General features: G+C 35.8%; 4 protein-coding genes and 3 pseudogenes across 9 annotated transcripts; 5 read left to right on the top strand and 2 right to left on the bottom strand.

Moving 5' to 3' along the window:
- Nucleotides 1-1,775: 1,775 nt before the first annotated feature.
- LOC104778377 (uncharacterized) lies at nucleotides 1,776-3,914 on the bottom strand. Its single transcript, XM_010502820.3, has 7 exons — nucleotides 3,573-3,914; nucleotides 3,272-3,405; nucleotides 3,015-3,104; nucleotides 2,665-2,717; nucleotides 2,430-2,532; nucleotides 2,172-2,316; nucleotides 1,776-2,056 (listed from the first exon to the last, which is right to left on the bottom strand). Exons 1-7 carry the CDS (start codon nucleotides 3,847-3,849, stop codon nucleotides 2,034-2,036), a joined length of 825 nt encoding a protein of 274 aa, XP_010501122.2. The 5' UTR covers nucleotides 3,850-3,914; the 3' UTR covers nucleotides 1,776-2,033.
- Nucleotides 3,915-8,340: 4,426 nt separating this feature from the next.
- LOC104778371 (3-epi-6-deoxocathasterone 23-monooxygenase CYP90D1-like) lies at nucleotides 8,341-10,855 on the top strand (annotated as a pseudogene). Its single transcript, XR_015558234.1, has 6 exons — nucleotides 8,341-8,737; nucleotides 8,992-9,316; nucleotides 9,589-9,998; nucleotides 10,284-10,373; nucleotides 10,453-10,638; nucleotides 10,730-10,855. The product of XR_015558234.1 is annotated as a 3-epi-6-deoxocathasterone 23-monooxygenase CYP90D1-like (transcript).
- Nucleotides 10,856-13,549: 2,694 nt separating this feature from the next.
- LOC104778363 (PRA1 family protein F3) lies at nucleotides 13,550-14,493 on the top strand. Its single transcript, XM_010502797.3, has one exon. It carries the CDS (start codon nucleotides 13,853-13,855, stop codon nucleotides 14,417-14,419), a length of 567 nt encoding a protein of 188 aa, XP_010501099.2. The 5' UTR covers nucleotides 13,550-13,852; the 3' UTR covers nucleotides 14,420-14,493.
- A 1,176-nt stretch (nucleotides 14,494-15,669) lies between these two features.
- On the top strand, nucleotides 15,670-16,513 carry LOC104778354 (PRA1 family protein F3 pseudogene; annotated as a pseudogene). The gene has a single exon (XR_015595274.1). The product of XR_015595274.1 is annotated as a PRA1 family protein F3 pseudogene (transcript).
- Nucleotides 16,514-18,578: 2,065 nt separating this feature from the next.
- LOC104778345 (PRA1 family protein F3 pseudogene) lies at nucleotides 18,579-19,312 on the top strand (annotated as a pseudogene).
- A 361-nt stretch (nucleotides 19,313-19,673) lies between these two features.
- Nucleotides 19,674-21,750, top strand: LOC104778329 (uncharacterized). The gene is given in 11 exon segments (XM_010502757.3): nucleotides 19,674-19,749; nucleotides 19,752-19,951; nucleotides 20,120-20,182; nucleotides 20,273-20,354; nucleotides 20,440-20,514; nucleotides 20,598-20,667; nucleotides 20,761-20,803; nucleotides 20,960-21,075; nucleotides 21,158-21,227; nucleotides 21,296-21,378; nucleotides 21,491-21,750. Coding segments are annotated over 11 exon segments (849 nt in total). The 5' UTR covers nucleotides 19,674-19,733; the 3' UTR covers nucleotides 21,522-21,750.
- Nucleotides 21,751-22,210: 460 nt separating this feature from the next.
- LOC104778294 (inactive protein kinase SELMODRAFT_444075) lies at nucleotides 22,211-27,060 on the bottom strand. Of its 4 annotated transcripts, none has more exons than XM_010502715.2 (10): nucleotides 26,606-27,060; nucleotides 25,198-25,969; nucleotides 24,942-25,108; nucleotides 24,746-24,840; nucleotides 23,630-24,645; nucleotides 23,392-23,552; nucleotides 23,210-23,286; nucleotides 22,975-23,122; nucleotides 22,755-22,904; nucleotides 22,211-22,652 (listed from the first exon to the last, which is right to left on the bottom strand). In XM_010502715.2, the coding sequence occupies exons 2-10, from the start codon at nucleotides 25,382-25,384 to the stop codon at nucleotides 22,416-22,418; spliced, it is 2,238 nt and encodes a 745-aa protein (XP_010501017.2). In that variant the 5' UTR covers nucleotides 25,385-25,969; nucleotides 26,606-27,060; the 3' UTR covers nucleotides 22,211-22,415. The 4 variants fall into 4 exon arrangements, with proteins under 4 accessions (XP_010501017.2, XP_010501032.2, XP_010501048.2 ...); XM_010502730.3 differs by having other exon boundaries at nucleotides 26,467-26,860; XM_010502746.3 differs by having other exon boundaries at nucleotides 26,447-26,677.

Raw genomic sequence — 27,060 nt, 5'->3', positions numbered from 1 at the left:
TATTATTTCAAGGATGATGAAATATTCTTTAATAATCAAGTATATATTTTTGCTCAAGGGAAAGGCATATATGCATGCATGTTGAAAGCTAATCAGCACACTAATTGAGAATCCCAATTTCTTCACTGGACAAAAAAGTATTTCACTCCAACTTTGTAATACATATGAAAAGTTTTAACTTTTTGTCTGTGATTGACACTCTACACTCAAATTTGCTGTTACGTTGAACTATTGATGATCATTTCTATTAATTAGTGCATACAATATAATTGTAGGATATTTAGAAGACTCGAAATTTAAGCGTCACATCAAGATACCTTTCACAATCGAAAAGAATCTCGAGAGCAATTTTGAATAAATCGACACATTATGAAAACTTATCCATATAGGAACAAGTAGAGGGTCCTAAATATTTTGATGGGGTACATTTATTTCGAAGGCTTAGTTTAACATCTACAATATTGTTTTGGCTAGCTCCTGCCTTCCTTTTCAGCGATTGCCTTATCTTATCTTATATGGAAGGTCTCGTTTCTTCTACACTTTCTCGACATATCATATTTTGATATCCTCAATTCTCTGATATATATACCTAAGTTTTTGTCCACCATAAGGAATTAAGGATAAAAATATTTATCCACAAAAAAAAGCAAGGATACAAAGAACGTCCTTCTACGTTTTTTTCATTCCTTTTACAAAGAAAAAATGAAAAAAATAAATTATATACGTGGCAGAAACAAATTTGAGTCTCATCCGAATTGTATTTACTCGTATCGCAATGGAAATGGACGAACGAAGAAGGATTAGAATGACATGTAAGCAAGAAACGTTAGGTTCTGCAATAACTGTGGCACGATATGATGACATGTCAACCTTGTCGACGGACCCATGATCATCTACTAGATAATGTGCATGTTTATAGGACAAAACCGTATCGACGTTACTATCAAAATGGGTGGCTAAAAGATAGGAGCTACAAAACTATGTTATGCTTTATCTTTGGCTTTTTTTTTTCATTTTTTTCTTTCAGATATGAATTATCGTTGAAACCGCCACATAGTTCAGTTTTAAACCATTCACATCGGTGTATGTGTATCCATCTTTTACATTTTTAGCGTCCCCCTTCTGACATTCGATAAAAAAAAAATGAAAGTAATGCATAATTATTTTATTCTTCGAAAATGATATTTGTTTGTGCTTGAAGGTTTTTTTTTGTGACAAATGTCGTTGCTTAAGCATACTCATCCAAAAACACATTTGATATTTGATTCGGGAAAATATGAAATATATATCTCTATTATTCTGATCTACAATTTTCAGCTGGTGGCTTCTAATTTTGGTATATATTACACAAAAACTGACCTTTCATATAGTAAAGGAAAGCTAGAAAATTGGTGATATTTTATCATACGAATCTCACATTGATTGATTTGGTCGGTCCATTGTAATCTATTGCAATAGTAACAATTTTTCGTTGGACAATTATGGGCCCGATTATTTAAAATGGGCCTACTCGAGTCACCACCAATGACAACGGAATCTAGTATAGTCTATTTAATTTATAGACTACACTATGATATTTGGAATTGCCTTTTTAATCTTTGGATAAGGATGTTGATGAGCTGGATTAGATCATATCAAGAACGTCACGTTTACAATTCATTATTTGAAATACGTAATAGTCGAGCTGCAGTGGCTCCAACTTGCTTTAAGATTCTGAATTTTATATGTAAGATAATGATGATTCAATGTTTATTTACCGTGATATAAAAATCATATAGTAGAATGCTAGTAGCTAATATATCTTCTTTTTGTTTAAATATCATATCTATGTTGTTAGTACACTATCATGGTTGGGACAAAAGACAAAAGTGGGCGGGCATTTTGATTTGCGACACACTGTATGTACTACATATACAAAACACTGTCGTCTCCGGTTAAAAGAGCACTGTAATGCTAAACCAGCCAAGTAAGGAAACTTTGATTCTTCAGTTCAGCTTGTCCATGATCCGAAAGAGTTACGACCTTTGCTATAACTACTGTGCCACCACTTGCTCGTCTACAAATTAACCAGGAAGGAGAATATGATTATGCCTAAGTATTGGTTACTGGGAATTCAACCAAATGATGAAGTTTATGATCGAATTTAATGGAGATAGATAGATTTAACTCACTGAGTATAAAGTTTGGCAGGTTTGATTCTGCTGGTTTAGGCTTGGCCTCTTCAATTATGATCTCAGTTGAAGAATCGCTTGAGAATCCTAGCTTCTGCATTATTTTTTCTAATCTTTTCCCATTTGTCAGATACAGATAACCAATCTGGAAATTGAACAGATGAAGCGGGTTTAGTATCACGCAGATCATGGCCTTGTTATAAGAGTTAGAAGCATAAAGAATAACGTAGTGTAAGTTTAGATATTGGGGTTACTTACTAGTGTCTCCAATGATGATGCTTTGTTATAAACCGCATTACCTGCACGCCTTCTTGTACGTGTTCTAGCGGAACCTAGATTCTTTCCCCACCTGAGCACATCCCTGGAGCAAAATACAAAATTTCATTAAATCCAATGAGAAGTGAAATCATGTATCTCAGCTCAATCAAGGGTTCTTATCATAGTGGCAGCAGAGTTTAGATGGATGCTAAAATTGTGAGTTCTGTGTACTGACCTCTCTTCTTTTGTTAAGAAATCATCATCAACAAGCTTCTTCAGCAATGCATACTGAAAGAGTGAGAGAGAAAGAAACAATTTATCAACCAGCACATATTCAAAACAAGAATGTGATAACAACACGACTCAGCAAGCTGACATGTTGGAATACTGTAAGCAGATTTGGACAAACAAAATGAAGATGGTAATGCTGATACTAACTAATGTATTACTATTACATGAGCAGTGTTTAACACAAACGAAAGATATAAAAATAAGTAGCAGAATCATGAAACAGAACAAACAACACAAATAGTCTGTTTCTACAAGCAAACTTATTTGTGAAAACAAAGGAGGTCAGAAGAGAACCTGCGCTTCAGCGCGCACCACTGCTCTAACACGGTCGTTATAGTCTTCAATACTAAGCGGAGGGAAAAGAAAATGCCTACGAGCATAAAGCTGCACAACCATGAGAGAAACTGTTAATTGGAATGGGAGAAGTTAAGATTTGGAGAAAAGAGTGTAAAACAGTAACGGGGGATCTGCATTGCACATATTGAGAAGCTAACAACACAAATCTTTCCTAAAAAAGCATATGGAAAAAACAAATCATACAGTGTCCTAACCTCGTAAATGGAATCGCCTATAAAAGCTAATGAAGCAGCATTGAAGACTGATCTTGGTTTCTCCAACTTTGGTGGACTTGGAGACCATGTCTCATATCCCATATAAGTATCATCATCGTCAACAGGTTGTAACTCTACATAAAAGAAACAAAATTTTAGCAAACCCTCTCTGATAGAGCCACGAATTTGAAAATTAGACAAGTCTTTTACAATCCAAGTTTAGTTTATCAATAATACTACTACATAACAGAATTTAAAACCAAACATCGCAACTGATTCAATTCTGAGTTAAAGCTTCTACCTTTACTAGGGGGACGCTTGAGTAAATCGGCGACGGAGATACTGATTACCGGAGACGGTGCAGGTAACGCAGGCGGTAAGAAAGAATTACTGTTAGGGTTCTTCTTCACTTTCCGCGGCGCATTAGGATTGTACGGGAGCCTAGGTTGTGTATCCAGGGCAGCTCTCACGGTGGAGCTCGCCGATAAAATCACCATTTTTCTAAAGCTTGCTCTTTTTTTTTTTTTTTTTTTTCTGCTTTCCTTTGGGTTCGAAAGATAAGGCCGGTGACGGTTCATTTAGACACGTGGCATATTATTATTCGTCTGTTAGCATTAAGATTTTAGGCAGGCCTCTCCTCTCTTCTCCGGTCTCCCCGGTTCGGTTAAACCCTAAATGCCACCGGTTCCGTTAACTTTTCGTGATTGATGGGCCAAATTTGGGCTTTCACTAATAGATTTTAGTGGGTGTTGGGCTGTTGCAAATTTAGGATTGTGTTCATCTTTGTTAATCAAGTTCATTTTAGGATAATTTAAAGTCATGTGAAACTTATACTGTACTGTATATATAAGCATATAGGATTGATAATTATCATTGCAGTGTCTTCTATGCATAAAAGTATTTCATTCGTTTTTGATTCTGCCTCTGAGAACAATTCATTTTTTAGTACTTAGAAAACGTTTAATTGTTATGCATTACTTTCGTCACATGGTCACTAACTAAGTAGTTAGAGTTCTCGTTTGGGAATGTTTTAGCTAGCCAATGGTTTTAGCTAACTACTACTGTTGTCTACTTGACTCTTTCCTGGTTAATGTTAAGCTAAAGGGTAAATGATATGAAATTAGATTCTCCATTATGTTGTTACTTGGACATGAAAATCTTTTAGCTTAATTTCTAGATACTATGGTCGAGTAGTAGGGGGGGGGGGGGGGGGGGATACTATGGTCGGATTCGTTTTTTTCCCCCACCATTAAGTCCTTTCGACTAACATAACATTTTCTGCTGAGTAAATGATTGCAACGCTCCATGTGAGTCGATGAGAGACCTTATAAGAACTGCATTTGGTGGTCCATGAATCTCCTCCATAGTGTGTTATATCATCTGTCGACACCACCTACGTGAGGATCCCTACAGGTTTTACCTGTTCTTTTTTCGTAAGGTTAAAGTTGGGGAGACTTTATCCCCATTTTGAAATGACAATGTGTTTTTTACCTGAGAGAGTCCCACCTTCATGAAATATGGCCTTGTGAATTAACTATCTACCTTTTTGCTTTTGTTTTCTTGTCCTGTGGTAGCTGCAAAACTAGTTTGGGACCGAGCAAGAGCGAGAGCTTATTTGCATGGATGTTACAGGCTAAAACTAACGCAAACCCCAAGGAGAAAAGAAAGCAAATTTAAGACCCTGATACAAATTATTCTTGACAAAATTACTCACTAATGAATATTTTGTATAGCTGCTTTGACTGATTTGAGTTTGATTTTGATACAATACACTTGTTTATGTTGGGCACAGTCAACGGTCATTAATTTAGATTTTCTTCAATTTTAGCATATCCTAATTAACAGCTAGCATATGTATTGTTATCTTAATTTCTTAAATCTATGCATTCTCCAAAGATTTAACAGGAAAAAAAACAAAAAAAACGGATAGAATAAATTTCATCGAAGAGACAAAATCTTAGTGGTCTTGCATCAGTTTCGTAAAGAGGACAAAGGATCATGTTCTCGGCTATCCAAAATCCTAGAGCGAGATTGTGAAATCAATTGGGACAAAATTATTCTTCGGTTTTTAACTTCAAGTGGTTCTTCACATGGAGATATGGTCCAAATGAAAACAACCCCACAACTCCTCCAAAATTATATAATAACATGCATTTTTGTGTGCATATTATTTGTCTCTCATTCGTATTTTTTTGTTAAAGCTCTCATTGGTTTCGATTTATTTTATTATTATTTTATTTCTGTCAATTGTCAATCTTTGAGACTTTTTTCGGCAAGCAAAATATACAAATCTACAATTTTCGATTTTCTTTTTATGACAAAAAGTTGAAAATAAATAATAGATGATTTTCAAATACTTTATTCAAAAACCCTCTCGGATTTCGAAAGATGCACGACCTTAAACTAAAGGAATCATGCAATAATTAGATATGATCAAAGCACTAATTTTTATAGTATCTATACAATTAAAGTGACGATCAATGGTGGTTTTAAGATAGCTCGCTCTTGTTAGGTATTCCTTCAATGAAAAGCTTATAAATGGCGTTTATAGATATGATAAAAGAATCATAGGTTTCCCAAAAGAACTAATATTTTTGACAACACTATTGTAAAGTGAATAAAAAGAGAATGGCAAATTCAAATTTTCTTGTTTGGCATTAGTCAAAAGTTTAGATATTTAATTACAATGAAAATATTAGCTTTTTAGGCTCAAAAGTATGGTACAATCAACGATCATCAAAGTATACAAGCGGCTAAAGAATCTCACTTCTTTTGATTCTAATAAATTATACCAATCACAGTCATACACACACACAACTTATTTTATATGGTATATATTTATATTGGTTACATTAATTTTACATGTATACTACTTATATGAAAGTGTGCGCATGCGGTCTAATCATGAGGAGATTGCCTTAAACAAATGTATCATACTTTTCTTGTAGAGCTTCGTTTCATTACGTAATGCACTACTGGATGGATTAACATAAAAAATGTAAGGCCTATATCCAATAATCGACGACTCTGTTTTTATAGGATGCTGTCCCGGTCCGGGAGCCTCATAATTACATAGACAATGCTTTTGGTTCATCTCCATGTTGAAATATACCTCCAACAGGTTTCTGATATTCTGATCTCATACAAACCATATTTTTGTTCAGTCTCAAGAAACCGTTCTGCGTCTTCTGACCCGCGTACGTCTTTTGCAACGTCTTACCTACTATACTGTAATTTATTATTTCGGTATAACACTGCTATATTATTCTTACATCCGATTATCTTTATGTCGTATTTCCAAAGGTCATTGATTTGACGTACAATAGTACAATAAATCAACCGATTTCACAAAGCTAGCTATAGCCACGTATTGACGTGTTCATACATATGTATATAGTACTATGCATGTAATTGTTTTAGTACTCTACATGTCTTGGCATGCATATCTTTACACATACATGATATATATGGGAATGCATGTATCCAGTATAATCATGACAAAAATTTATATGTGAAATAAGAAAAGGTGGCCTAATGGAATTTCGCACGAAGGCGCACCCAAAATACCCCACAAGCCAAAAGACAATTAGCACACTTTTCTTCGAAATATTCTTTGTCTATTCTTTATACGGAAATTTTCTTCATACAATAACCTTACTTCTTCATTTAGATAACCTTTTAAAAAAACCATTGATACACATGTTCTGGCTCATACCATCGATATTCAAGCGGCCGCTTGATGCTCTAAGGGTCTGACTGGTTCAAACGCTGCGGTTGCGGTTGCGGTTGCAGGAGATTGCGAAAGCGGGCGATTGCGGTTTCAAGCGTTATTAAGCGTTTTGAACGACTGGTTTAGCGGTTTAAAATTGGTGCGTTTGCGGGAGGTTTACGACTGGTTGATCAGCGGGTGCAATAGCGGTTGAAACATAATACATGTGATATATAATATATAAATTTTAAAAACACCTATTTTTTTATTAAACTTGATTTATAATTAAAATTTATTAAAAAGGTACTAAAATAATTATTCAAAAAACAAATAAATTTCATATTGAAATACTTATTCCTTTATGCATTTGGCTTTTCACTAAAAATTTAATCAAATAATTTGATAAATGACAAAACATATGCTTTAGATTGTAGATCTTTTCTCTTTTCTCTTAGATCTTGGCTCAGTAGTTTCATCCGTAGGAATAGTCATGTGAGAGTTGAGATGAGTCACTGGTGATTTGTTTTAATATTTTTTACAATTAATCTTATTTTCTTAAATTTCTGATAAAATATTATATTTATTTAGATTTTTTTGAACTTATGTACGATGTGCCATTAAATTTACATCAAGTTTTTTGGGTTATTGTTAATTGGAATATTATTTAATTCTAATTGTTTATTTTATAATCTCTGCAATCATATTCGTATTTTATTTTTTCCCATCCTTAATGAGTAAAATGGATAGATTGAAGATATAACAAAAAAAAATTCATTATCATTGATTTCTTTTAAGTTTTTTTACAAAAAAAAAAAAAAAAAAAAAAAAAAAAAAAAAAAATCAATCGCAATCGCCCGCAACCGCAAACGCTTGCGGGAGACAGCTTTTGAAATTCAGTGGTTTGAAGCGATTGGAAGCGATTTGGAGCGACTGAGAACGATTTGTGTGATTGGTTCCAATCGCTAGCAACCGTTACCACCCGCAAACACAGCGTTTGCGGGAGGTAGCGGGAGAACCAGTCACCACCTAAGTAGAATTATATATTGAGAGTGTAATAACGTAATCTGTTTAACATATATATATATATATATATTGGACGCATTTTTTATATCTTTATAACACAGGCTTAAGTACTACCAGTTTACATTTTTGGTGAAATGCAAAGTAGCTTAAGTAGACGCATTTCCCACGTTGAGGTAACAATAATTAGATTGTTTATGTCTTTTTATTTGTTACTCAATTTGTTTTCTAGTGATACATCTCAAATCCTAACAATATAAACCAAAGTATAAAATTAGATGATAAAAAAAAAAAAAAAAAATCAAAGAATATAATAAGAGAATTATCATCCACATGATTTGTTGCTACACCGCACCATGATTAAAGTTATTTAAAGAGATACCAAGACAGATTCAAAGTGGAAGAAAGTCCCAAAAACAAAAACCAATTTTTAAAAACACAAACCCATTCGTGCGTCCGGCTAATTGAGTTAAAACACTAATGGACACTTCTTTATCACTTTTGCTCTTCTTCTTCTTCTTTTTCTCTATCATCATCATCTTGAACAAGATCAACCGTCTCAGATCATCCCCAGCTTCAAAGAATAAACTTATTGATCGTCATGTTATTTCTCACAGTCAAGAATCAAAGTTTCCACAAGGAAGCTTGGGATGGCCTGTCCTCGGAGAAACCATCGAGTTCGTCTCTTCTGCTTATTCAAACCATCCTGAGAGTTTCATGGACAAGCGTCGACTCCTGTAAGAACTCTTGTCCCTCTCTATGTACAGTACGCACTTCAGAATTAAATTTAATACGTAAGACAAAGTAATCTCTATATATATTCATATGCATATTAAGTATTTGTTGGAAAAATTAAACAAAAATAAACTTGCAAATAATAGGGATTCAAATCGGAATCCGTACTTTTATACGGAAAGTAGGATATTTTTGCAATTTAAAACGTTATTGTTCTTTAATCTAAAAATATACACGTGTTTACGTGTATGTAAAGTTATGGGAGAGTGTTTAAGTCGCATATATTTGGAACGGCGACGATCGTGTCGACGGATGCTGAAGTGAACAGAGCCGTTTTACAAAGCGACTCGACGGCTTTCGTGCCGTTCTACCCGAAAACGGTGAGGGAGCTAATGGGAAAATCGTCGATACTTCTTATCAACGGGAGTTCACAAAGAAGGTTCCATGGACTAGTCGGTTCTTTCTTAAAGTCACCGCTTCTCAAAGCTCAAATCGTTAGAGACATGCACAAGTATTTGTCGGAATCCATGGATCTGTGGTCCGAGGACCAACCTGTTCTTATCCAAGACGTCTCCAAGACTGTCAGTTCTCCCTTGATTTAATGTTTTCTTTCGTAAATTTTAAATACTCCAAATCTTATATATGATTAATGAATTGATTAAGAAATTAAAAGGGACAATCATAATGATGTTACCATGGAAATAATAATTTATTTCAAAGAACATGGTTACAATTATTACATTTGATTTAATGATTACAAGTTTCTCTTTCTAATTTGTTTAACAACTAGTAATTATTACCCTTTTAGTTGTGTTTTTACATGTAATAAAATTTAATTTATTTTAATTGGTAGGTTGCATTTAAGGTACTTGCCAAGGCATTGATAAGTGTAGAGAAAGGAGACGAGTTAGAAGAGTTAAAGAAAGAGTTTGAACAATTCATATCAGGACTCATGTCGTTACCAATTAACTTCCCTGGAACCCAACTTCATAGATCTCTCCAAGCTAAGAAGAAGATGGTGAAACAAGTTGAAAGGATCATAGAAGGCAAAATTAGGAGAGCAAAGAACAAGGAGGAAGATGTTGTTATTGCAAAGGATGTCGTGGACGTGTTACTTAAGGACTCAAGTGAATATTTAACTCACAATTTGATTGCTAACAATATGATTGACATGATGATTCTGGCCACGATTCTGTCCCTGTCCTCATCACACTTGCCGTCAAATTCCTCTCTGATTCTCCTGCTGCCCTCAATTTTCTAACGGTAATCAACTTTAACACATACTTAGAAGGCTATAAATTTTGATAATTTGTAGTATGAAATTTGTATAAAATCGTATAGACATTGAACAAGAAGAAGTTAATGTTATAGAACAAGAGGTGTGGTAGGCTTTTCTCTCTTCCACAGTAGAAAAACAAATCAGTCAATCAAATAGACTAGTGATAGATTGGAAGCTGATACATATTAATTTACTCGTGGCTATATGATTGCCACTAAAAATCTATATAACCTCTTCTTTACGTTAAACTTCTTTTTTCTTTTCATCAGGAAGAAAACATGAAGCTGAAAAGTTTGAAGGAATTGACAGGAGAGCCACTATATTGGAATGACTATTTGTCGTTACCTTTTACACAAAAGGTATATATTATTCTTCTTTTCCCCTGGCATTAGTTAATTGGAAATATGAATTAGCTTTTTAACTATCAATTATCATCAGGTCATTACAGAGACATTGAGGATGGGAAATGTTATAATAGGAGTGATGCGAAAGGCGATGAAAGATGTTGAAATAAAAGGATATGTGATACCAAAAGGATGGTGCTTCTTGGCCTATCTCAGATCAGTCCATCTTGATAAGCTTTACTATGACTCTCCCTACAAATTTAATCCATGGAGATGGCAAGTACGTAAAAAATCACCCAAATATATTTAAAATATAATTTTATACCTCCGAACTATATATTTAACTGGATAGACATTTATCTATACAATAGGAAAGGGACATGAACACGAGTAGTTTCAGTCCTTTTGGAGGTGGTCAGAGATTGTGCCCTGGTCTTGATTTGGCCCGTCTTGAAGCTTCAATCTTTCTTCACCACCTTGTCACTCGCTTCAGGTAACCAATCAAGTACTATATGGATACAAAAATTATTTATATTTGTTGTAAATTTTAAATTTTTTGAAAACATAAAAAAAAAATTTGGTAAGTGCTCTAGGCTTTTTAGACAAAATGGTACGTTATGGCCAAATAAGTCTCATCTCCTTTTGACAAGTTGAACTTAATTCTTTACATGACAAAATAGTATATAAGTTCTCCTTCGGGTATTATTCCCATATTGATATGCCGATATGTAGTGACTTATTTGAAAATTTGTTTGGGATTATGATATGCAGGTGGATAGCAGAAGAAGATACAATTATAAACTTTCCTACGGTGCATATGAAGAAGAAACTACCAATTTGGATCAAAAGAAGAGAAATTATCTTCTCTGAATTGAAATATTAAGAATCAATTTTGCATTACCAAAATCTAAAAGGTTAACGAAGGAAGTGAAAAAAGATAGTGAGACAGAAAAGACAAGAAAAAAAAAAAAAAAAAAAAAGACAACATGATGGAGTTTGGAGACAAAAACAACTCACACGTGCGGAAGGCGATAGCGCACACTTGTCAATTATTTTGTCGTTTCCTTCCAAGGTAGAAAAGGACAGAATCACAAAACCTTTTTGTTGACCGTATAGTTTCTACTCGTTCTAGTACAAATGTGTATGATATTTATGTCACTGTATAAATGCATAATATGGAATCCTAATTTTCGTGATTATTCCTCTTCCGTAGTATATATTATATTAATCAAGTAAGCAAATCATTATAGAAAAAGCTGTAAATCTGGTTCTCTTTGTGTTATTCTTTCTTCTCTAGTGTGATGGATGATATGATATGATTGTAACTAACATAACAACAACCCACTGAATTCAATTAAAACGTGACAAGACAATTGAATGGTGTGTTGCTTCCACTGAACATCATATCCTAGCAACCAGATCGATCATCACAGTTTCATTAACAACCAATTTCATTATTCCATTTGCTTATAACGGTGAGTACAACAAGTTAACTTTCACTTCATAATCACCGTAACCTTCAAAATTTATTTAGATATTAATAATTCAAGACATGTCGACCCAGAGGTAAAGCCCAATAAGCAAGAGCTTTGGGCATCAAAATAAATAAGTACTTTTTAAGACATCAAAATATGTAAAATCGCTCATAGTACATTAGTTAAATCTCAGTCGGTAGCTTTCTAGGTTCTTGATTCGAATCCTAGTGTGGTAATTTAGTGTATTTTTATATTTTAGGGCATCAAAAAACTATTTTGCTTCAGGCAGCTAATAGTAATAGGTCGGGCCGCTGTCACTGATACCACGAACTTCGTATGTATGCTGTCAAAATTTAGTAAGAGGGCTTCATTTCTTAAACACCCGTAGAAAAGCATGTTACATGTCCAAGAAGTATAGTTCGTGGTATCAGTGACAGCGATGTAGTTATTGATCGGGTCAATTGCATATGTAGTTATTTGGACGAAACTAATAGTTTGTGTAGTTTTATAAAGATTAAATTTGTTTATGGTATTTATTTAAGAAGCAAAAAGTTTGTGTATGAAAGTTGAGAAAACAATAAGTACATGGTGGAATAATGCGGCAACCCTATTCTCTTCCCATGTTCAAAAATTTCGATGTTGCATATAAGATTTCCCTCTTTATTTCCAAGTAATCTAGACATCGACCCCTAAAGCCCTTAACCGATTTTATTAATATACCTCAAATCATCATCTCTTCATTCCCGCAGCTCTAATCTTCCCTATTCAACATCACTTTTTTTTTTTCTTTAAAATCTCTTCATTCCCGCAGAATACATTTTGAATGTTGTAAAATTTTATAGCCTATGATGCTAAATAGTCACAAATGTTGTATGAACTAGCTTCTACAACTACAAGAGGAATATATTGAATGAGTTTACAATCTTTTAAAGAAAATGTGAAACTGTTTTTTGTAACAACAAGTCACATTTTGTTTTTGTTTTTTTGAATATATGAGATCAGTCCTCTTCATAGCTGCAGAAGTTGATGATCATACAACATATGTGACTCTGAAACATCTCGGCCATCTATTTGGATTAGTGTATCTGATTAGTCGTGAGATAACCTTTGTTGGTGATCCTCTAAGTCAAAGTTGTAATGAAGAAACACCATAGTTGTTTCATGTTTGGGTTAATCACACTTACATTTTGATGTGGTTTGATTTTATAGTACCTCTGGTCTAGTGTTTTTGAGACACTCTTTTGTTTCTTGTTACGAATTATAAGAGCCACCATGAGTCTTGCTCGCTAATCCTAAAGTAGCCTCGCTTCGAACAGGTTTGAGATATATTTTGAACGGTCTCAAGTCAGAGAGAGAGCATATGATCTGTTTTGAGCTCATCTTGGTTAAGTAATTTCGTGACAAATGTAAAGCAAACGTTTGGGCATGAATCAGTATCATGACAAAAGCAAGGGATTATAACCGTAAATAATTACTCTTTGTTCCTGCCGACATGACACGTGCCGAAAGAGTAGTTGCATGCCAGAGAGACTCCGCTAGAATGCGGTCATGTGTAGCCTGTTTGACAATTCAATAATGCCATGTAGCTCCGTTACACGGTGTTTGTTTGCTTGTTTATCGTTAATCCTTCAAACTAACTTAATTACTTAAGTCCAACGTGTAATCCTCTACTAGTACTAGTATATAAGTTGCCATTACCAAAAAAAATCTCGTAAATCTAAATTTATAGTTCCTCACACATTGACCACAGACTGAATCAAATCGTCACGCTACTCTATATGTTACTAATATTATCACTGTTTTCTTGTGTGGAAAACAATCACGATCTAATAAATCTTGGTTTATCCCATAAACATATAGATTAGTTTAGAAAAACGCCATATGCAAATGTGTATTACCTAATACTTTGGGACCTTTCATAATAATTCACATATACATATAAACAGTTTCCTATCATTATTTTTCATTTACTACTCTCTATTCATTCAATCTCACAAGCGCTATAGCTAAAATCCTAACATGACGAACTACGGCGCGATTCCGACGTCGTCCGATGGATCTCCGGTGGTGGATCTTGAGTCTATCTCACGTGCCAAGCACCGTATCGTAGCCGGACTAGCCACGCGCCGTCCTTGGAAAGTGATGTTCGATTTCCACTCCATGGGGATACCTCACGGCTTCTCCGATGCTTTGTCAAGAACCAAGAAGAATCTTGCTTACTTCCGTGTGAACTACGCTATCATAGTCTTGATCGTTATCTTCTTCAGTTTGATCTGGCATTCGATCTCGCTCATCGTCTTCACCGTCTTGGTTTTTGTTTGGATTTTTCTTTACTTCCTCCGTGACGAGCCTCTCAAAGTGTTCCGGTACCAGATCAATGATCTGACGGTGCTGATTGTTTTAGGGGTGGTAACTATCGTCCTGCTTCTGTTGACCAACGCGACGTTGAATATTATTGGTGCGGTGGTGACCGGAGCTGTGTTGGTTCTGATCCATGCGGTGGTTAGGAAGACTGAGGATCTTTTCTTGGATGAAGAGGCGGCGACAACTGAGACTTCAGGTCTGACGTCATACCCATCGTCTTAAATCGATTGATCTCGAATTGTTAATGTATATTATCTTGTTTTTCTTTTTTAATAAAAATATCATTTCATGCGTAATCAATTTTATTGGTGTGTGTTTGGTTTGAGACTCTCTCTCTTTCTTTCTTTTTAAAGTTTGTTTGAAGTTTGAACAAATCTAAATTGTTACAATTTTTTTACTATATTCGTAATGCTTAGGATTCAGGAACAGTTTCTTGTAATGAGTAGATATTTGAAAGACTTTTTTTTTTTTTGTTAAAAAGAGATTTAAAAGACTTTTGAACTAAATATAGGAATCATTTTAGATTAGAATAACCGAGAAAAGAACATAAATCATTTGAATCAATATCTAGAAGACTAGAACTAACTCAATAATGTCAACACTTTGCTTTATTTTATTTTTGACAGGCTGCTTCGTTGTATCACTTTTTTTGTCGGGTTACCATCTTATCTGAAAATTACGAACCACATTTCAGATTATTTTTTCACAGAAAAAATACTAATAATTATGAAAAAAAAAATCACTGTAAACTTAAAAACGATCGTAACGAATATTCCATTTCTGAATGCCGTCAAATAAAAAAAACAACTTTTCTTTTGTATAGTATACAACTACAACCTCATGTCGGTAACATTTTAATAGGTTTTTTGAATTTTCAAATGCTATGAAAAATCTTTTTCGATACAAATAAATAATGACTTTAAATTTTGGAAGTTTTGAGGCAAAAAATCCCTGTAATCTAATTGGACCTTTTCGACGAAAAAAATATATATAATTGGACCTTTTATTTAGGCCCAATGATCTCGGCCTATACATTAAAAATTCTAGAAGGACGCTTTTAGTTTTAGACAATTAACAGTTTTGTCACACATCTCACGTCAGCTCTCTTCGCCGGCGCTTATTACGACCGTCAAACTCGACGCCGATCAGTACAAGAAGCAGGCACCGGCGAAAAATGGTGTATCACCAACAGTACGATCTTTACAACGTCTATCAACCTTCATTCTCATCTCCCATAATCTTGTGTCAACTCAACTCAAACACTAGACGTCGTGGCGATAATTAAGTTTTGTAATTCCTCCAACTTCATATTCCGAGAACACGTAGTATTTCAGACATTGACCAAATTGAATCAATTCCTCACGCTACATTATTGTAACAATAATATCACAAATCTCTTTCCAAAAATATCTCGATCTAATGTTTTTTTAAATAGCACGATCTAAATTGTCTTTTTTATTCCATAAGCAAATATGTATCAATATCACCAATTCAGGAGACCTTCCGTATATATATGTAGAGTCCAAAATATAAATTAGAACAGTCTTTAAAGTTATTTCCATTTAGTCCGATCTCTTATTCAACAATGACGAACAACGACGCAGTTCCGACGTCGTCTCATGCACATCCGTTAGTGGATCTCGACTCCATCTCACACACCAAGCAACGTATCAAAGACGGGCTCGCCACGCGACGTCCTTGGAGAGTAATGTTCGATTTCCACTCCATGGGGCTACCTCGCGGTGTATCCGATGCTTTCTCAAGAATCAAGACCAATCTTGCTTACTTCCGTAGTAACTACGCAATCTTCGTCTTGACCATCGTATTCTTCAGCCTGATCTGGCATCCGACCTCGCTCATCGTCTTCACCGTCTTGGTTTTTGTTTGGATCTTTCTTTATTTCCTGCGTGACGAGCCTCTCAAGATGTTCCGATTTCAAATCGATGATCCAACGGTGTTGATTGTTTTGTCGGTGATAACAGTCGTGCTGCTTCTCTGCACCAACGCGACGTTTAATATTATTGGTGCGCTGGTCACCGGAGCTGTGTTGGTTCTGATCCATGCGGTGGTTAGGAAGACGGAGGATCTTTTCTTGGATGAAGAGGCCACGACGACGTAAGACTTCAGGGTTTACGTCATACCCTTCGTCTTACATGATTAATATCGAACTTTATATATATTATATTGTTTTTGATCCATCTTATTTAAATTTTTATTGGTGTGAGTTTGGTTTGACACCCTCTCTCTCAGTTTCAACTTTTGAGTTCTTAATTGAGTGTATAACAGTTTGATTTGAACAATTCTAACCTTTGACAACTTCGTTAGTATAATCGATCGAGAAAAGAACATAAATCATTTGAATCAATATCGAGAAGACTAGAACTATTACTCAATAATGTCAAGAGTTTGCTTTATTTTTATTTTTGACAGGCTGCTTCGTTGTATTACTTTTTTGGTCGGGTTATCTTATCTGAAAAATTCTTCTAGTAATTATGAAAAAAGTCACTGTAAACTTAAAAACGGTCGTAACGAATATTAAATTTTTTGAATGCCGTCAAAAAAAAAAAAGTATGGAACTACGTACAAAGCTCATGCATGTCGGTAACTTGATTGCCGGCGTCGAGTTTGATGGTCGTAATAACTAAACATTTTGTCAGTTGTCACACATCTTGTAACGAATGAGCTTATTAGTTATTACGACCGTCAAACTCGACGCCGATCAGTACAAGAAGCAGGCACCGGAGAAAATGGTGTCTCACCAACAGTACGATCTTTACAACATCTATCAACCTTCATTCAGTCATTCTCATCCTCCATAATATTGTCAACTCAACTCAAACACTAGAAGACGTGGCGATCAAGTTTTGTAATTCTTCCAACTTCATATTCCAAGAACACGTATTTCAGACATTGACCAAATTGAATTAAGGGTAAATTATATGCAGTAGTAGGGATGGAGTGAGTTTTTTATTCACTTCAGGTCAAAGTGAAAAATGTTTTTCATATGTTAGCCATCTCAATAATTTTGGACAGCTAAACCCTCGAAGCAAACAAACTAAATGAAGTCTTTAGTTAAGCCAGTTAGGATTATTCTCATTTTTGTGACTAAATGAAATAAAATCCGTTTGCTACAGTAAAAGAATAAATAAAATAAAATAAGTCATTAATGTGTTTTGCTAGTACTGTGTTTTGATGTACAGTTCTTTGCAACTGTGTACGTACACAAGTCATTAATGTTGTGTACGTACATATACAATGTTATTGGAAACATAATTATACTGTTGATTATATATAACTTTCAGAATTATAATTATTCAGAAATAGTACAAACATTCCGAACATTCATTAATGTACGTAAAGTTCTTTTATCCAATGTGTACGTTCATACGTGTTCAGTAATGTACGTAATGTTCTGAGTACATACGTACACTAAGGAAAAATAAGGCTTATGATTTGCGCTATGGTATGATGTACGTAGATAATGTTCTTTTATTCAATGTGTACGTCCATAAGTGTGTTTTTAACAGAGGGTATAACTGTATTTTTGCAGTCATCTTCAACATGTGTATCCTCTGCAACCCTAATATTGCATCCATTGTTCACAGTTTCTCATAAGCCTTATTTTCCTTTACATTTTAATATTTTTTACACCTAAATCTTGTAAATCTAGCTTATATTAGCATTTTTAAATTCAAGAACTAAAATTTTTGAGTTTTTAAAGTGTTTGGAATTATTTTTGAGTTTTACTCACCCAATCTGAAATTTTCTCTTCTTCTGCTTCTCGTTAGAGTTCTAATCGAAAACTATAGTTGCCAGAGTTCTAAACACAGTTTTGTTTCACCGAAATTTATTATTCCAGTTTTTTTGGTGAAGGAAGATGATGAACTTCACGCTTTGAATTTTTTTTCTTTTCTTCGTTTCGTACACTGAACTAAATCTTTAAAATTATTTCAATTATGTTTTTCTTTTTTAATTAACCAAACACTATATCGTTTGGGTAATGACATCAAATTATAATTGTCTAGTTAGAGGGTATTTTTGTTCTTTTATTTGGGGTGGCTATTTCGTGAGAAGTTGTATTGACTTTATTAATTCACGAAAGAAAATGTTTTTTTGGTGTGATTGGTGAAAATTTCTTTTGAATTAATTCCTCACGCTACATTATTGTAATAATTTCATCACAAATCTCTGTCAAAAAATATCTCGATCTAATGTTTTTTTTTTTAATATAATTAGCATGATCTAATTAATTTGTCTGTTTGACAAAAAAAAAAATTTAAATTGTCTGTTATATTCTATAAGCAAATGTGTACCAATATCATCAATTCAAGAGAACTTCCGTATATGTATATATATATAGTCCAAAGTCCAAACTATAAACTAGAACGGTCTTTAAGTTATTTCCATTTAGTCCTCTTATTCAATAATGTCGAACTTCATATTAAAAAAAGATTTGACGAACGACGGCGCAGTTCCGACGTCGTCTCATGGACTTCCGTTAGTGGATCTCGACTCCATCTCACACACCAAGCAACGTATCAAAGACGGGCTCGCCACGCGTCGTCCTTGGAAAGTGATGTTCGATTTCCACTACATGGGGCTACCTCAAGGCGTCTCCGATGCTTTCTCCAGAATCAAGACGAATCTTGCTTACTTCCGTAGTAACTACGCAATCGTCGTCTTGAACGTCATATTCTTCAGCCTGATCTGGCATCCGACCTCGCTCTTCCTCTTCGGGGGCTTGCTTCTCCTCTGGATCTTTCTTTATTTCTTCCGTGACGTGCCTCTCAAGTTGTTCCGATTTCAGATCGACGATCGGGTCGTCCTGATTGTTCTATCGGTGATAACCGTCGCTTGTCTTCTGTTGTTCACCGACGCGACGTTTAATATTGTTGTGGCGTTAATGGCCGGAGCTGTGTTGGTTCTGATCCATGCGGCGGTTAGGAGGACGGAGGATCTTTTCTTGGATGAAGAGGCCGCGACGACGACTTAGACTTCAGGGTTTACGTCATACCCTTCGTCTTACATGATTAATATCGAACTTTATGTATATATTATATTGTTTTGGGATCATCTTATTTGAATTTTTATTGGTGCGTTTGGTTTGAGACTCTCTTTCTCGGTTTCGACTTTTGAGTTTTTAATTGGGTGGATAATAACAGTTTAATTTGAACAATTCTAAACTTTGACAACTTCGTTAGTATAATCGAAAGACTCATGAAAAAGAATCTCGTATTGTTTGAAAGATCTAAAATAAAAAAAATTGGAATCGATGAGGCCATGAAAAATCTTTATCAATACAAAAAAGTTTTAGCTTCAATACAAGTTGTAGCTTAAACAATTTGGAGCCAAAAAACATAGCACTGTTTAAATTTTGAATATTAATGGGCTTTTCGTTTAGGCCCAATAGTAAGAGCCCGTTTTGAAGGGATGCATTGAATAATTTAACATTGTGTCATACATCTAGTTACACGTCAGCTTCCTTCGCCGGCGATAATTGCAATCTAGTTACAACCTCGCCGCCGGCAAGAGAATAATGGCGTATCACCAACCGACGATCCTTACCAAGTCTATCTACCTCATTCTCATCCACATCCTCTTCCGCCACAGTTCATTGACGAACCCGGGGCGATTAACACGCTCTTTGTCTCTGGATTGCCTAACGATGTTAAGGCTCGTGAGATCCACAACCTCTTCCGCCGCCGTCACGGATTCGAGTCTTGTCAGCTCAAGTACACTGGACGCGGCGATCAGGTTCTGTAGTTTCCTACTCCAATTTCTGTTTTTCATTTCCATTTTTAGAAAAAGCTGTTTACTTTAAGATTCTAATCGATGTTAAAAGCTGTTTACTTTTTAGGAATTTATGATTCTATCTATCAATGTTAAGCTTTCTGAAATCAGCTCTTTTACTGGTTATGTCAGGTTGTGGCGTTTGCAACATTCACGAGTCATGGGTTCGCTATGGCTGCATTGAGTGAGCTAAATGTAAGCTCCACTTCGGTTATATTGTTGACTCTTTTGGTGATGGTTGTTTGTTACATCATATTCTGAAAAGGTCTTGTGTACTGTGTTTAGGGTGTGAAATTTGATCCTCAAACAGGATCAACTCTACATATAGAACTAGCTAGATCAAACTCTAGAAGAAAAGAAAGACCAGGTATTTTTAGACTTTACTCTCTTCTTGCTATTGAGTTAGTGTGGTAGAGAGACTTCTATGAGTAATGAACCGTCTGTGTGGATAGGAAGTGGGCCTTATGTTGTGATTGATAACAGAAACAAGAAACCGTCTAAGTCTCAGGATGACCAGAGTGATGAAGGTAATGTTCTGGTTACCTTGTGAATTCCAAATTTTGTTTATGTATGCTTTTTGTTTCTGAATGATCTTTGATACATTTAATAGATAGTGATCCTTATGAAGCGCAGGAACCTGGTAGTAGCGATTCTCCAAAGGAAAACGATAATTCCAAAAGGTCGAAAAATGGTTACTTAGAAGGCTGGTTTTTGTAGTCTTTCTATGTCAAAAGTAGTTGACTAATGCCATTGCCAACTGATTTAATTTACAGTGAAGCGGACTCTGATCAAGATAGTAAGGCACCATCTGCTAATGTAAGTACAAGCCAAATCTAATCTTTCAGCCTGTTGCTATTTCTCTTTGACTCTTTCTCTAGTTTATTGAAGATTAAGAAAATCTTATCTATTACTATAAGTTACTTCCATATAAACTTGTTTATGGTTCAGTAGCTTGTTGACACATTTCCACAGGGGCACTTGGAAAAAGCATGTGAAGGAAGTTCTTGTGCTCGACCATGTTCAACCTTGTTTATAGCTAATCTAGGGCCTAATTGTACAGAAGAGGAACTTAAACAACTCATATCTAGGTAAGCTTGTGCATATTTCTTCAAAACTTATTGTATTTTGCCATTAATAAAAAGTAGATTGATCTGATCCGTTTGCTTACAGATATCCTGGTTTCAATATCCTGAAAATCAGAGCAAGAGGTGGAATGCCAGTTGCTTTTGCTGATTTTGAGGTATAAGTTGTTATGCAGTCTTAGAATTTTGTCTTTACAGTCTATATTCTTACTCTCAGCAATAACAGGAAATCGAGCAAGCTACTGATGTCATGAATGAACTTCAAGGGTACCTCTTATCCTCTTCAGACCGAGGCGGCATGCATATAGAGTAAGTTCTTACATTATATTGATTACTTTAAATTTGACAGTCTGCCTGATTATTACACTCATGGCTATTAGAGCTAAGCAAAGTTCACACTCTTGGTTATTCTTTCTTGTAGATATGCAAGATCGAAGATGAGGAAACAGTAAAGATTTTCGTAACCACAGAGCCTCACTTCGCAAATGGAGTAATGTGGTCGGTAATGTACCACATGCCAGTAGTATATTTCTTCTGAAGACGAGATATAAAGATCATAAACAAATAAGAGCTGTATTTATTATTTAAAATCTCCCCTGACTATTTGTTTTCATGAAGATGGATCTACTGAGAGGTAATTTGTGTACATATATATTTATTCAAGACTTCAAGATTTTACTATTAAGACCTCTAAAGTATATAAGCACACAGAAGATTTTAGATGAGGATGGAGAGAGACAATCAGCCATTGTCATAATCCAGTGAGTAAACATCCATGGAACGTCATTTAATCACTGCCCCACCTCAGTCCAAGCCATTTTTGGGAGTTTCTTGTGTGTTTAAATTTGAGAAAATTGTTAACTGGTGATGCGGATAAGTAGAAAAGATACCCTGGACCCTATGCTAGTATGCATCACTGTTGTAACAGGCAAAGTCAGATTCAGATTCAGACCTAACTTCTTTCTCTCTCTCTCTCTCTCTCTCCCTCTCATGTATCATTATTACATTTTGGAGGCTTCCAAATTCCAATGTCGATATCGTGGGAGTAAGGAAAAAAGGCTTCTCATAGTTTTGTTTTCTCCTGTTCCTCTCTCTCCTCTGCAGGACAATTCTTTTGACTCTCCAAAACCAATAATTCAAATTTCGAAAGAAGAAAAGGCCAATTTAATTCCTTGATAACATATTTAGGTATTTTAGCAACTGTTTTTGCATCTTACCCCGCTATACAAACAAAAAATTGCTGTGTTGCCAGCTTTGGACCAACATTACTCAAAACAGGGGACTTAACTAAAATACCCTATTAACTAAACTTTTCATAAGAAACAGTAAGTCAACTGTCTTGATCTTTAGTATTGCTTGTTGTTGTGGTTTAGTTCAAACCTCTGACTTCTTTCTCTCTCCCTCAAAGCTAGTCTTGGCGTTTCAATAGAAAGCCTTTCACTGAACGTATCCGACCCATCATTTGTTAGATGACCGCTGTAATGATCCGCCCAGAACCGCCCGCTTCTGTTGCCTGCCTCTGAACCTGGTGTTGATGCATAGTTTCCATCCATTATCATATCTCCTTCCAGTATACGCAACACCTTCATTATTGACCAGATGTTTTTTTAGTATCATCAGAAACATTAAATTGAATGATCCGAATGAGACTGAAGAAAATGATTTGAAGGGGTTCTTTTGATTACCTGAGACATGCGTGGCCTCAAATGTGGATCTCTCCGTATGCACAATGAAGCTGCATGAAGCATACAAATGACCTCACTTTCTACAAAATGGTTGCCAAGCCTCGGATCGATAAGTTCATCTACCGCATATTCTTCTAGTAGCGGACGTGCCTGAGATAACAACAATCATCACTTCCATCACTTTGTTCAGTTCTGAAAAATTAAGATATGAATTTCTTACCCATTCAGTGAGGCATTGCTGGCCTTTCGGCCTGGTGATATCAATGGCTTTACGGCCAGTGACTAACTCAACTAGAACAACCCCAAACGAGTAGACATCGGCTTTTTCTGTGATTTGGCCACTTTGAGCATATTCTGGGGCTAAGTAGCTATACACCAACAAAGTACTTTCCTTTAGCAATAGAAAAATTGTTCAAGTTTCAGTAACAAAATTATAAATTTAGTTGATGTCTCACCCGAACGTTCCTATCACTCGTGTATCTGCACCCAGTTCCCCATCAGGCTGCCATCTCGCCAGGCCAAAATCTCCAACCTGATAACATTATGAAGGAAACTCAGCACGAAGCATATGTAAACAGACGCACTGTTAAAAGCAAGTGCTGTTACAATGTATCAGCAAGGCTATATTTATATATACCAATGGCTCATTATCATGAGTGATGAGGATGTTGTTAGGACGCATATCTCGGTGGACAATACAGCCAACTCTGCATTCTTCGTGAAGATACCGGAGACCTCTAGCAGCTCCAACGGCAATCTTTTGGCGTGCTGACCATTCCAGAGTTTCCTTTTGGCGACCTGGATATGAGCTTGATACTGAGCAAACACATTCTCTACCACAAAGCGTTCAAATGGGAAATTCTAGGTAACATTACCGTATAGATGGGAATCAAGTGAACCGTTGCATATGTATTCGTAGACCAAGAGCCGTCTGCTGTCTTCGATGCAGAAACCAATAAGCATAACGACATTTCTGTGCTGAGCACAGCTGAGAACTTCGACTTCGGAGCAAAACTCTACATCTCCCTGAGAACTGGCAAGTTTGTGTTGCTTCACTGCAACTACCTGGCCTTCCGGTAGCACACCACGATGAACAGATCCATAACCACCTTCAGCCAAAAAGTTAGCCTGTGAAAACCCACCTGTTGCAAGCTCCAACTCTGCGTATGAAAACAGCCTTGGTGGTTTCCCAAATACTGGCGCCTTGTGCTGGCAGATAGAACAGAGAGGAGGAGGACCAGGCGGAGCACTTCGAGAGAGTGATATTGCATCTCTTAGGCTTCCACTAAACTCCATATCAATCCTTCGACTAGAAGACAAGCCAGCTTCAACATCAAGTTTTGAGAACTTTTCAAGCAGAGCCTTTGTAGTGGATAGTTGTGCCCTATCATCATTTTTCCATAGGCTTTCTTCAGCCTCCTGTGATGACTGGCGGTGGGTGCTAATATATTCTGATATCCATGGCTGAAACCTCATACTCGTCGACGCTAATGACTGATTTTCACTCTCCGTTTCAGAGCCAGAATCATCAAGATCATTTTCCTTGATGACCAATGCTCCATCCTTCTTCATGTACCCGTTCACTCCCAATGTGAAAAAAGGTGAAGTTCCCGGGTCAGAGCTCGACACTGATGAAGTCCCGGCTTCTGTACTTGTGAATGGTGTCCCCAGCTCAGGGCTGCTAGTAGGAGTTACAGGTAGTCCTTTTGAGTTCCTGGCGTGTTTTTCAGACGCTGCTTCTGGTCCAGTTGGTAAAGGAGACGCTTTGTCAGCATCCTTCTTAGGCGATCCAACCAAGTTTAAGCGTAAAACTTTTGCCTGAGAACGCTTCATTACCACAATGTTACACTGCAATTCATCCATACACCGTTTCTCTTCCTGCTTGAGGTGTCTGTAAGACATACCACACAGCACCATTCATTAAGAGATCTTACCTATATAACGTTCTTAAGTACAAGAGGGAAAGGGTATATATGAGAGTAGATTATTACTTGTCCAGTACTACCCAGTTTGCTTGGGCTTTCATCGACTCAGCAGCAACTGCTCCGCAGGGTGATCCAGAAACAATCTTAATCTTGACATTTATCTACAAAGCAAATCACAAACAAGAACAAAATAGCATGAGAAACAACATGTGATGGTTTCAAAGGATCATCAAAGGTAAACAAGCCTGCCTAGAGAGTTAACCTTATTGGGATCATAGACATCGTGAAGCTGGAGAATCATTTGAGAACAAGTGTCAGTGAGATCACCCTTTATCTCAGGTAGTGCTTCAGAATGTGATTTCCGATGGCCACTTGCACAATCCCCAGCAAACATAGGGAAACTCCTAGTGAAACCCCAAAGTTTTCGTCCTAAACATTCATCAGAAAGCAAATGAGATAAGGATCAATAAAGAACAGAACAAAAATAATAACAAAACAGTGCCAAGAAAAGTACAAACCAGAGTTGTGGGAAGGGACAACAACAATGAGGGTAATGCAATCCCCAGGCTGAACGACATGAGTCAAAGCCCAAATCAAAGCTGTCTTTGGAATCTCCCTAGAGGCTTTAACAGCGACAATAACCTTTTGAGCTCCATCAGATACTAAAGGCTTTTCCTGCTTCCCTCGCTTCTGAAGTCGACTCATTGAAGATTACAATAACCAGAAATAAGAGAAGCGAGGAGAATGCAAAGAGATTTTATTGACCCTCTTATGTTTTCTCTTTAGAAGAAGAACACAATCCTCAGAGAGAATTGTACTTTGTTGGAGAGATAGATAAAAAAAAAAAAGGCTGAATAGATTCTGGAAGATACCAAGTTTCTAGCTTTGAATTATTTGAGTATGCCCCCACCAAGTTGGAAATCAAGACAAGAACCAAAGACTCTCTCACCTTTTGATTGCAGATGAATACAAAAAAACTCACAGACTTTGACAATACCTCTGCTCTCTGCTTCTTCTTTTTTTTTACCACTTTCTCCAATGAATCACATGAAACTGAAAACAGAACACAGTACACAAGCCCCAAACACCAAGAAAGATCCTTTCTTTTCTTCTGTCCACACCCAACGGATTCAACTCCAAGATCCCAAAGAAAGATGCCTCAAATAGATTCCTTATCCACTCAACAATACCCAAATCAAGTGAAGAACTTTATTGAATCTTCTTCCTTCTCTGTTGTCAAATCACTCATTTCTTCAAGTCAAAGCTATAAACAGCCTCTTGATTTTGGATCTGACACAACACAAAAGAGACAAAAAAAGTATTAAAAAAAAAAACTGTTTAAGAATTCTCGAACTTTATCAAGACAAAAACCACATAAGAATCACTTAAAAAGCTATTCTCAACCTCAAAATTTCATCAACTGCAATATACAAAGAAACAAAAAAAAATCGCAATGGAGGAAGAAGAATAAAAAAAACCTTGAAATCGAAATCCTTGATAAAGAAAAACACACAGAAACTAGAAGAAGAAGAAGAAGAAGAAGAAGAAGAAGAAGAAGAGAACAGAAACGATTTGACAGAACCAAAAAGAAAAAGGAATTTTTTTCGCAATAAACCAATACGAAGGGATGATAGATAGAGAGAGAGAGAGACATAAGATGATTAAAACATATTTAATAGTAGTTTTTAATCACATACTGCCAGAGATACTAAATAATAATTTTACAACGATTACAGAACCACACAAGTACCCAAAAAAAAAATTCACCAGCGAAGCAAAGCTCTCACATGAAATTCACCGCCATGAAAATAGATAGGAGACGATGGAGTGAGACCAGACGAGAAGAAGAAGAAGAAGAAGAAGAAGAAGAAGAAGAAGAAGAAGAAGAAGAGAACACAAACAAAATTTTAGGGAAAGTGATCTTACCATAACAGACAGAAGCATTGTTTTTTTTTTCCAATAATTAATAGTTTTTTTTTGTCTGTCTTCAATTCAAGTAAGGGCTTCTTCTTCTCCTTTCACATCAAAAAGCACGACTTCAGAGAGAGAGAGAGAGAGATAGTACTAATTTGCTGCTGCTGAGAAAGAGAGAGTATGGTAGAAACCAGGAGATAGCCGCGAAAATATGTTTACAGTTTTTTTTTTTTTTTTAGGGTTTTTTTTTGCTCTCCCTCTAGTCCTATTTTAGTCTAATCGTTCTTCTCTTCTTTATGTGTTGATTTGTTTTGTAACTACTCTTCTAACTACTTAGACCATCCACAATGGCGTGGATTTGGCCCGTCCCCAATATTTATTGGATTTAAATTTAAATGAAAGCTTCTCCTTATTATTATTATTTAATATTATTAATATATCTCTTGTGTCTTTTCCAATGCTACTCT

The sequence above is a fragment of the Camelina sativa genome, chromosome 1 (assembly GCF_030686135.1).
Source record: "Camelina sativa cultivar CO46 ecotype springtype chromosome 1, ASM3068613v1".
Lineage (NCBI taxonomy): Eukaryota > Viridiplantae > Streptophyta > Magnoliopsida > Brassicales > Brassicaceae > Camelina > Camelina sativa.
The sequence above is the reverse complement of the archived record's forward strand: the minus strand, read 5'-3'. Positions and strand labels throughout refer to the sequence as shown.